Below are 11,598 nucleotides of genomic sequence, written 5' to 3'. Positions count from 1 at the left end.
GCATTGGCCTTTTGGAACAATGTCTGTGCTTACCCTGGTGTGATCCATCTTCATCCCTTAGTTGTGTCTCATATCAAATGTTTTCCCATCCCGCCAAGAAGGTCACGCTCTGTCTGCTGGCCCTCTGCATGCCTCGGACCCTTGACCTCAAACTTGGCCATGGCATTCTTTCCTCCCTCCTCTCTTCTCAGTTCACGTACACAGCTGGGTAGGTTGGTTGGTGGCCATGACATTAACCTGTTAAGCCCTGAGCCTGTTTTTCAGGTCTCAGCCTCGAAAATGACATGCCCAGAACAAATGACTATATCTTTACTTCTAAAAGGGGTAAATTAATAATCTTTTTTCTCAAAGCAATGATACACCTGCAAGTTGGATGTAGAAAAGTCAGAATCAATATAGATGTTTTTATTTAAGAGTAAATTCAGATTGAACATAGTAAAACAAATGTTATTATAGTTTCCGTCCAAAAATAAACCATTACTAGTATCTGTTACTTTAGATGAAAATAAGGAGCCCCTCCCCACGCCCCTCTGAGAGACATTTGGTTACAAAGAACTCGATGGTGCTCTAGGAGGAGATTCAGGTGATAAGGTGGGGGGGGGGTTACCTTGGCTGCTGATTGGCTAATGGTTACACAAGCCAAAACATCGTTATGACATCATAAAGTGGCCAAAATCTGATCAGCTCATTTTCAGACAGGTTTTTATAGAAATGGATCAGGACAAAAAGACAGAGAATCTTTGTTCCTGAAACTTTCAGAGTCTCTTTACACAGAGGGGACACATGTTGATGTAGAAGAGACATGAAAAAGTGTATTTTGCATAATAGGTGACCTTTAATGTATCCACTGAGGTCCGTTGAGAACTTACTCTTCTTTTGCTTTCCGGCCAATAATGTTGGGTGTAAAGGTTTTCTAAAAATGTAAAAGAAAAACGTACATCAGTATTGGAACAAGGAGCAAGAACCTGAAGGCCGATAATCTCTAACAGTGAGGCGAGGGCATTACCTTCTTCACTCCCCCCAGGGTGAGGTCTCTGGAGCGCATTGAGGGGAGGCGGCCAGCAGAGAGGGCGGCGGGGGTGCGGCGGCCCATCAGGAGTCCCGTGGCGCTCCCTGCGGGGGTCGCTGGCACACGTTGACCACTGGGGTTACCTGAGCCTGACTCAGCCATCCTAAACTAGAGACATGTGGCATACAGATTAACATATTTTTACTACAATGAATGTTAACTTGTGAATAGTAGAGCTGCACAATTAATCAAAATGTCATCGCAATATGGAGAAGTGCAATATTGTTAGAAAAATATCACTCGTCACCGGCTTGAGCTTCAATATCAGGATACATCTTATTATCCTTGAAAGAATGGAAGTGGTCATCACATACAGAGCATTTGGTACAACTAGTTCCTGAACAGTGTCCTCCACATGCTTATATACAAGAGAGGGTGTTACACAGTGACAAGATGGAGGAATACCGATTCAAAGCAGTATTCAATGTTTTGTTCAGATTAGCTAAGAGTCTAAGACCCACGTCAGAAATTATCATGCGTGTCATGTATCTCCATAGAGACTGAATCATCATGTTGATCGTTTTCACATAGCTTTCATGCCTAAAACAGTCCTGATGCTCTTCTAGGTAATCAAACATCCTGTCATGTACACAGCTACATAGGGCCTTTGTTATCATGTGCTACTCTGATATTGGAAGAGTACATTCAGTATTTTCTCAACAAATATCAAAATTGCAGTAAGCAAGTGTAAGTAAATGTATATTATGAATTCCTAGAAGTTCCCTCTTATATCACTAATCATATCACAATATCAGTCAAAATAGTCGCAATAAATCATAGTTTTCAAACGTGTGCAGCTCTAGTAGTAGTAGAGTGTCCATGGGCATGATACTTAACCCCTAATTGCTCCTGTAGGCATCTTTACTGTATAGTAGTGTACTTAATTTGCTTTTGATAAAAGGTGTCAGCCAAATACCATGAAGTGTAATGTAATGTTTATGAACTGGTAGAATTATACTGCAGAATAGACTGCATTGAAGTGTTTAACCAAACGTGTTATGGGATTTTTTTGTCTTTGTTATTATTGATTTTTTTAAAAGAAGAATGCCTTTAAACAGTCACTGCTACACATAATTAATCAAGTTTATATTTAGAGCATAGATAAGATTGACTTAACAGTGCTATACTCAAATAACCTACATATGCTGTCAAATTAATCTTTTCGGGTTCATTATTGTATCTTTTCTACAGTATTTAAATTAAGCAGTGTTTCTGAAAGGGGACACCAATCTTTTTTTTTTTTTTTTAAATGGGCCACTGCTCTTTCAGCACAACAGCGCTTTGAATTTAGTGACACAAACAACTGACATACATTTTAAGTGCACAAACAATGACAGCCTTTTATTTGATCATGACTGTGAGATGAAATATTTAATGTTATTGCGTCAACGGCAAGAAAATCAGCAACACGTGGCCAAATTAAAACACGAATACAGGCATACAGTGGATGTTAGTGCCCCTAAACTATGTCAATAATGGCTCTGGACACACACTGCTTCTCCATATACTTACACTATGGTTCCTCCAATGTCCTTTTTATATGTTCAAGGGTTCAAGTCCACACTTTAGGAGAAGAAGCAATAAGAGTTGCTTGGTGCTAGTGTTGCTTCTGACAATGCATGACGCACGGCGCCATGACACTTCCGCAGTGTTGTCACTGAGTGAGTGCACGTGGATCAGTCCTGCGCAGAAACACCGCAAATACGCATTAAATCGGAATAAATCGTCGGAGGGATCATTTTAAGAATGATCTTGTCTTTGAATTGACTTTATATAGCTTATACATATGTATTAGGCGTTTATAGTACATCAATAATATGCACAGACAGTCATTGTAAAACGTGCAACTGATTTTTACTTTATCTATTTCTAAAGTCTTATTTGTGGTGATCTCCAACACTCGAGAGTAACACAGCTTTGTTTTAGTAATTATAGCAATTTACACAAATGATTAAATAACGGCTCTGTCTTTTAATTTAATACATTTAATAGCCTACTATACATGTTTTTAAAGGTTAAAAAACACCATTCAGTTTGGGATCAAATATATGTTTAAAAAGAGAATTGTCTTCTACAATAGCAAGCCCACATTTATGTAAAATTATTAATGTGTAACTTCTGTGAAAAATGTTATAATTGTAAATTACTTTTGTTAATGTTTACCAAGAAACTCATCCAAGGAAAATTATGTCCGTAAACATTAAGTCAGCATTATGTAACTGGCTTTATTTGTGCATAACTTGGTGCAAATATGATGCTTAATCTTCTGTAAAGTGGAAGTTGTTCTAGTATTGTGTCCCGCTGATGAACAACAATGAGAAATAAATCCCTGCTCCGGGCTGCCTCTGACTATTTTGGCACTCCTGACCAGACATCCACTCCAACCGTGCCTATAATGCCTGGGCCCATTGGGGCTTTGTGTCTTTTAAGGACATTACAAATGTAAATGGAGCCATGCTCTCTCTCCATCAGACGCACAGCGAACTTGCAAACTGCCTATCCCCATGCAGCTCTGGAGCTGAGAGGGTCGTTTGGACACAGGCAGACTGTCATGGCTTGATTAATGATGGAAGATTGCACTTTAATTACACTCGGAGGGTATTGCTTTTCTGCCACTGGCTGGGACTAAATGAAGCTCTTCAATATCACACACAGCCCGTGGAATTATGGCAATACATCCTTGTCAAAACAAATATGATGTTTTTGTGAATGGACTCCACTCACCTTCAGATTATCCCTTTGTTATCTGTCTCTATTCTATCCCCATGTCCATTGTTTTAACAGCAGATTATACACTAATCTGGAAAGGGTCTAATCTCTTCTGAAATCCTAAATGAAGTTGTCCCCGTGAGGTTGAATCGGTACGAAAACATCCCACTGAAAATGAAAGGAAATCTGCTTACTCTGGACTTACACAGTGGCATCCCTTGCCTCCGGATGTGATGGGGGGAGATGTCCTGTGGAGTTAGTCCATATGGCATAACAGTTGGCACACATACATTTTTTTGAGATCTTTCTGGAGCACTATGTAATTTCCTGGGACATCACTCAGCATAATCTCTTTTAAACACGCAGTAGCCATTGGAGCGTGTAAAAAATTGGTTCATGTTTTTTTTCTGTCAAAACTGTCCCCATATCTGAAAAGTGACATTTATGCAAGTGTGAGTTCATATTAGTGTGTGGTTGTATGTATGTGTGTGTGTGTGTGTGTGTGTGTGTGTGTGTGTGTGTGTGTGTGTGTGTGTGTGTGTGTGTGTGTGTGTGTGTGTGTGTATTTTGAGCCTCAAGGCTGGCTTACTGCAGACTGATGTGTTGTGTATGACTGGCACGATGCTGACGAGTTCGACTGAGTGTCTCACTGTGGTCACACTCCAGTTGGAATACTCTCATCTATTGCTTCGCTTAGGCTTTAATTCATCCGGCGTGGCTGCAAATAGGAACCAAGTAAACATCATCCTCAAGAGCCCAGAGCGAAAACGAGACCGGGAGGAGGGGGAGTGAGAGAGGGAGGTGGGGAGGGGAGGAGGTTAGAGTGTTTGTGTGTGACACACAGAGTGAGAGGGAAACAGGCTGAGAGAGAAGCTAGTGTGTTCGTTTCACCTCCTAATCAGTTTTCCTGGGAGATCTATCATCGACTGCAGCAGAGGAGGCAAGAAGAAAAGAAGACAGATTTCTGCCTGGCTGTAATCTTCTCCCATCACTAATTTGAGCCTCATACAAGTAAGGAATTCCTCTAAATCAGTACTTATAGATGCGTGTAGTGCTCTCAAAATAGATCTATTATTCTCTACTCCCAGTGTATGAAGTTGTGTACATCAGTAGTTCATTTGTGCATCACTCAGGGGTATTAATAGACATTAAGTCAGAAGAATGCAGTGGTTGTGGTGTTTGTGCATGAGTTTTATATCCATTAATGCACACATGCTTTTCTTTAATGACATTTATTGTGAACGTTGTACATTTGTTACACCCCATCTCATACAAGGCTGTGTGGATATTTCAAGCAGCAGCATTGACTGATTCATGTCATTTTTAAATGTTAATGCTTGGTTTAATTGTGCAAGGGGGGGTACAGCGCCTGAAATTGTATTAGTCACACAATATCTGAGTTTGAAAGCTTTCTTAATTAACTTCACATCATATTGCTCAGTGTTTCATTCTCTGTAGTTTCCATTTCACCCCCTTTAGTTAATAACTGGAGAAAATTGAGCTCTTCCTTTCTCCCATCTAAATGAGTAAATAACTCCTTGGAGAAAAATAAATGACTTTGAAGCGTTCGGTGCCCTGCTCAATATGCATGAATGCAGCAGCTTCTTTTATGAGGCTGTCTCAAAGAGATAACAGCTAGTTTTCAGCGAGTGTGAGGTTCTGACTGAGCTCTAACAGCAAAACGAACACAGCAATCAGAGCTGCAGCAGAGATAATTGGCTCACAAGTGTTTATGGCTGATTTATAAACCAGGGCAATGGGATTGTGTGTGAATGATATGGAAACCTGCGTTTGAACTGTGTGCACATGTGTTGGATGTAAAAGTGGCACACATACAGAGACATGGGGGCTTTGAGGACTTGTCCTAGAATCTCATCTTGCCCCAGTTCTGTGGAAAATACACCCTGGTTAGAAACGAGAACAGCAGCTGGAAAGCTAACGCGTGAACACACGTGCGTGATGCCACTGCTCTCTGCTCTGGTCCCTGTGTGAACGAGCTGCTGCACACATTTCACAGTTCACAGGCTTTAATGAGCTCCTGCAGCCTGTCCATCAAACACCTTAGAAGACCTCAAAGTCAGACAATGACACAGCGGCAGGCATCTGTAAGACGACACAGGCAACACAAAAAAAGATTGTACAAAGGGTTATTTTTAGGCACATTTGTGATTTAGCATATGCTCAGGAAGATAACAACAATGAGCTGGTTGTGAAATGCTGGAGAAAAAAGGAGTTTTTTTACTACTAGTAGTCAGCAAGGAGGAGCTTATGATAACACATTTAAGATGGATGCAAATTACAAGCAAACTACGCAGGAAGGAATGTGTACTAAGGCTAAGGGCAAGAAAAAATGACCATTGTGCACATGTTGCAGAGATTGAACTCCAGTTTATGAGAGGGATGGTGACAGCTAATCAAACGCAGGCGCACACAGGCCGACCAACAATTTGCACCCAGTGTGAGACTCAAGGCTATGTGCAGCAGCCTGGATCGCTACACTGATGGGCAACTAAAGGAAATATGATCATAAATCACCTGCTGCTGTTCCCTACTTAAGCCTCCCCTGTTTCTGCCATAACATTATAAAAGCTGGTAGATTTCCCTCGAGCTGCAAGGACTTCACTTCACTCAGCTGTTTTGGGGGAGTGCACTTCAGTCAGGAGGCATAAGTGTTTAAAAAGCGACCCTCAGTTTAAATTGTAGCCGACAGGTGCAGCGGTGTTTTTGTATGTGACCCCCTTCCCTGAGAATCACAGGAGAAGATTGAGGGAGGCTGAGGACGCCTGGTTGCTCGGAGACTGCTGTAGATGGATTGTGAAACGCACAGGAGAGAGCAGAGGCCAGTCAATCAGCCGCGAGCATATCGAGTTGTGTAATAATGGGAAATGTCAGTTGACTGCGAGGAGAAGGGGAAAGGAGCAGGGGGAAAAGAGCAGGACAGTGAATAAATAATCAAGACACAGATCCCTAAATGAAAGGTTAATTGGATTCTGTCTGAGGGAAATTCAGATGTGCTGTTTCTGTCCAGCATGTAACTCTAAGTGATGTGTTTTAATCTCTTTAAGCAGATGTTGTCCAGCACGGGTATTACAGTGATTATCCTCTGGTCCTTTTTATCTCTCCGGTTTTAAAGGCAGATAACAAAAATGGACGCTGCTCTCGCAACACCCTGCAATATCCAGATTTGTGAGGTGACCTGTGACTCCTTCCGCATCATGTGGGACATAACCCCCGAGGACAGTGCCAGGTCAACACACTTCTTCATCGACCTCAGCCGCAAAGAGAGCCGGGACCCCAACCGCTTCAAACACAGGGTCTGACCTTATGTACCTTCCTCCGTCCTTTCCATGTCAATCCAATCAATGTGTGTCCTGCTAAGCTGTGTACATTCATATTTCAGATTCACATTAATCCATTTGTATAGGATTGGTGGTGGAAGGCTTCCTTGAAGGCTCACTGTATGCCCTTTGGTCCAAATGTCCATTTTGTAGAGGTCTAGCTGGGTTAACAGATGGGTCTAACTGCCTTACGATATTCTGCATTAGTGTGAACACAGAAAACAGCACTTGTGCCCTTTGAGTCACTTCCAATACAGGCGAAAAAGAAAATATGTGCAGTCAACAGCTTCGGGCCAATGACTCATATTGCTTCCTTTTAAAGTGGACAAAAACTGACAAATTCCTCTCCAGCACCGAAGAGTTTTCATGCTAAAAAAGCACCACAGACATGAGGCAGCAATGTAATGGCTTGTCTCTTTACACAAACATTTGTCTGTTCACTTCAAGCAGTGAATTCTATTAGTTCAGCATTCAGTGCTATTCTTCCCCACATCTCTAACATAGGCCTAAAACATATATTTTCATGGGATTTGCACATGTTAAAAATGTAATTTTAAGCAAATGTGTTCTGTTTGTTGGTTGGGTACTTGGTCCATAACTTTGGTCCACATAAAATATCTCAACAACTATTTGATGCAATGTTGTAAAGACAATCCTGTTTCCCAGTATATTTGGTTAATCTGTTGACTTTTAAATGTGTGCCATCATGTGATAAATATTAGTGTTTCCGCAATATTTAATATAGAGAGATAGAGCTTTGTGAGGCTGTATACTAATTGCTAACGTCAGAATGCTAACATGCTCACAAGGGAAATGTTAAGATGCTTATACTGTAGCAGGTCTAATGTTTACAGTTTTCATCACCTTAGCTTAGCAAGTTAGCATGCTTATATTTGCTAATTACCAACCAACTCATGTAGGAAAGATTTGACCTTTTTTTTTACAGAATCCTGTGTCTAAATATAACTCCTCTAGCTGAAGCCCTTCATAATCTCTCTTTGTTTAAGATACACACTGCTGACTGTAATTATGACCCATTTCTTGCAGCTGGCAAATCAACCGTCTTTAAAAAAGTGCTTTTATGAAGTCAAGGCAGGGGTACGAGTGTGAGTTGTTCCTGTCTGCAGGATACGCTCTCTCTCCGATACACAAAGTGAAACAAACAAACTTGCATCAGAGATGTTGCCATGGATATATGGGCCTCTGAGCATTCAGTAATTAGCTATTGGCCTTGGACAAAACAAAGCTGTCGATTTGATGAGATCTCCTAGTTACAGCAGCTTGTGCTTGAAGGTGAAAATCCTGCTAATAAGGCAAAGTTTATGTAGGGGAATGGCTCACCTAACAATTGCATTTACATTGTTTTGTTTGATATGTAAATGAAACACACAACAACCTGTTCTAGCATTGCATCCTGTCTCTGATGTCGACTCCCTCCCTGTTTTGTCCTCCAGGATGTGCCAACCAAGCTGGTGGCCAAGGCCGTGCCCCTCCCCATGGCAGTGAGGGGGCACTGGTTCCTCAGCCCGCGGACAGAGTACTGTGTTGCTGTCCAAACTGCTGTCCGACAGCCGGACGGTGACTACCTGGTGTCCGAGTGGAGCCAGGTGGTGGAGTTCTGCACCGGGGGTATGACAAACTAAATCTGACAGCTAAAGTAACATGTACTATAAAGAGTATGGGAGGCATTGGAGGTCATTAGCATTTTACTTAAAGGTCACCTATTATGCAAAATCCTCTTCTTCATGTCTTTTATACATTAACATGTGTCCCCTCTGTGTAAAGAGATTCTGAAAGTTTCAGGAAAAAAGATTCTCTCTCTTTTTGTCCTGATCCATTTCTATAAAAACCTGTCTGAAAATGAGCTGATCAGATTTTGGCCACTTTGTGATGTCATAACAATGTTTTGGCTTGTGTAACCATTAGCCAATCACCAACCAAGGTAACCCCCGCCCACCTTATCACCTGAATCTTCTCCTAGAGCACCTTTGAGTGGCACCTTATTTTCATCTAAAGTAACAGACACAGAATCAGCACTTTTGAAACAGGGCTGAAACAGAGGGGATTATGGGATGCTACAATGATCCGTTTGGTATTTCGAGCCAAACACTTCAGAGACATGTTTTGTATATATCTGAGACCTATAATATATTGATGAAAAACAGTATAATAGGAGACCTTTAAGAAAAAAATACTGTCCACACCTTTTGATTTTACAGCATGAAGCAGCTAAGGTGATGCAGGATGCCATCAACGATTTCTCTGGAACCCCGGAGGAGCTACGTGTGACGATTGCCAATGCGGACCTGGCCCTGCTGCGAGGGGACACTGAGCTGGCACTGAGTATGCTCAGAAACATCACCCCCGAGCAGCCCTACTACATCCAAGCCAAGGAGAAAATGGCAGACATATATCTGAACCACAGAAAGGAGAAACGTCTGTATGCAAGCTGTTACAGGTGAGCCTCTTGATGTCAGATAGTGGCTGAACATATGAGACTGTACTCCATCTGAAACTTAATGCATTGGAAACGTTTTTCTGAGCAGTAGTGGCTGAAACTTGATTGAATACACGACACTAAGACATTCAGCCATAGTTTCTTCATCTAGCTCTGTATATAGTCTAGGGCAGGGGTGTCCAAACTGTTTTCACTGAGGGCCACATAGAGAAAAACTGAGGTATATCTCCTTTTAAGTTAGCAATATCAATCAAATGTTGGTCAATTATTCTTGATACTTGAATATGCTTTAAGAAAAAAACCAAAGCTTTTTCCATAGAGTTTTATTAATTTATTTTGCAGCTCCTTCCTCCTAAAATAGAAGCATCAGATTGCTTATGATAAGGGGGAATATGAAGGGTGTATTTCAAGCTATTTATGCAAATACAGATTTGTTAGACAAAGTTCTCAACTTTAATTGACTGAATTTATCTGAAAAGTGGGCTTATTAACACATGAATACTGTGTAATATATGTTTACATACTGTATATATTTCAGAAGTACAATATAAGACAAGCACAAGTTTCTTGTGTGGGCCATATTCCATTATACTTTTAGAATTAGCTGAGGGCCGGTTCAAAATGGACCACGGGCCGCATTTGGCCCCCGGGCAAGAGTATCCGACACCCCTGGTCTAGGGTTTTAGAAGACCACAAACATAAATCAATTACAAATGTAACTGAAGCCATTCATCCAGTAAAGATAACATGTATACAGTTTCCTCCAGTCTGCTGCTGTTCTCTGATGCTTCATGAATCAACAGCTGAGATGTAGTAAAGCGTGACTGAACCTAAGCAGCAGATACATACTGTTTACTAGATAATGACGTACACCATATGTGATGTGATATCTCTGTCTTTCCTCCAGAGAAATAGCGGAGAAGCTGCCCAGCCCTCACACGTACCTTTTGCTAGGTGATGCCTACATGAACATTCAAGAAGTAAGTGGGAGATGTGATTCCTCTGTGTCCTATGAGATACTTTTTTTTATTCTTTAAAAACGTATTTGTGTGGATATTGGCAAACTTCAAAGGGCTTTGACGTTGCTTCAAGTAATCATATTCCTGCGGTGTGTTCTCTAATCCCAATTTCATTTTGGTCAAGCATTTCATACATCTTCCCAAAAGTCGAAGGTGTAATGAAAAGCTGTCCTTCATTGAGAGATAATTTATTAATAGAAGTATTTTAGAAATGTGTAGCCTCTTTGCAATGTAATCACAACTGTTTTGATTTCCATTATACTTCTACATTCCTGTTAGGAAATTGAAATGTTTTGATATTTTCCCCTCTGCTGTGATTTGTTGGAGCTGTATTGAGGTTTTTAGAAGATTACTTTTTTGAAGCAACACCAGCTATTCCTTTTTCAAACCATGTCCTGTAGCCGAAAGCGGCATGATGAAACGGAATAATTATGAGGATGCTTTCCAATCAAAGTGTATTCATATAGCCCAAAATCACAAGTTTTACATTTGTCTCAGGGTGCTTTACAGTTTATACAGAATATGAAACCCTCTGTGCTTGGACCCTCACATGGAAAAAGTAAAAACTTGCAAAGAAACCCAACAGTTAATTGGGAGGAAAGGCAGAAAACCTCGGGTAGAGCAACAGAGGAGCAGAGATGGCAAAAATACACACATCCTTTACTCAAGTAGAAGTACAGATACTCGTGTTTAAAAATACTCTGGTAAAAGTAGAAGTACAGACTAAACTTCTTTACTCAAGTCAAAGTAAAGTAGTATGGGCTTCGAAATGCTCTTAAGTAAAAAGTACCCATAACTACCAGCTGTTTATAGAGTAACTGGACCTCACTTTATATTAATAGAACAATAATCGTGTGTGTGTGTGTGTGTGTGTGTGTGTGTGTGTGTGTGTGTGTGTGTGTGTGTGTGTGTGTGTGTGTGTGTGTGTGTGTGTGTGTGTGTGTGTGTGTGTGTAATGTCTGTCTGTCTGTCTGTCTGTCTGTGTGTGTGTGTGTGTGTGTGTGT

General features: G+C 41.0%; 1 protein-coding gene and 1 long non-coding RNA gene across 3 annotated transcripts in view; one reads left to right on the top strand and one right to left on the bottom strand.

Annotated features, from left to right (window-relative positions):
• Positions 1 to 869: 869 nt before the first annotated feature.
• On the bottom strand, positions 870 to 2,729 carry LOC104946540 (uncharacterized). Its single transcript, XR_798459.1, has 3 exons — positions 2,582 to 2,729; positions 1,007 to 1,177; positions 870 to 913 (listed from the first exon to the last, which is right to left on the bottom strand). It is a non-coding gene; the product is annotated as an uncharacterized lncRNA (long non-coding RNA).
• A 1,641-nt stretch (positions 2,730 to 4,370) lies between these two features.
• phyhip (phytanoyl-CoA 2-hydroxylase interacting protein) overlaps positions 4,371 to 11,598 on the top strand; it is a 10,388-nt gene continuing 3,160 nt past the window's right edge. Inside the window, exons 1-3 of one of the 2 annotated variants that reach the window (XM_010772388.1) lie at positions 4,371 to 4,789; positions 6,916 to 7,092; positions 8,571 to 8,745. In XM_010772388.1, the coding sequence (XP_010770690.1) occupies positions 6,925 to 7,092; positions 8,571 to 8,745 (343 nt within the window). In that variant the 5' untranslated portion in view covers positions 4,371 to 4,789; positions 6,916 to 6,924. Of the gene's footprint in view, positions 4,790 to 6,911; positions 7,093 to 8,570; positions 8,746 to 11,598 lie in introns of both variants that reach the window. The other variant, XM_010772387.1, reaches the window with a different exon arrangement.

The sequence above is a fragment of the Notothenia coriiceps genome, unplaced genomic scaffold (assembly GCF_000735185.1).
Source record: "Notothenia coriiceps isolate Sejong01 unplaced genomic scaffold, NC01 NC01_scaffold00011182, whole genome shotgun sequence".
In the NCBI taxonomy this organism is placed as follows: Eukaryota; Metazoa; Chordata; class Actinopteri; order Perciformes; family Nototheniidae; genus Notothenia; species Notothenia coriiceps.
This window is presented reverse-complemented; position numbering and strand designations above follow the sequence as displayed.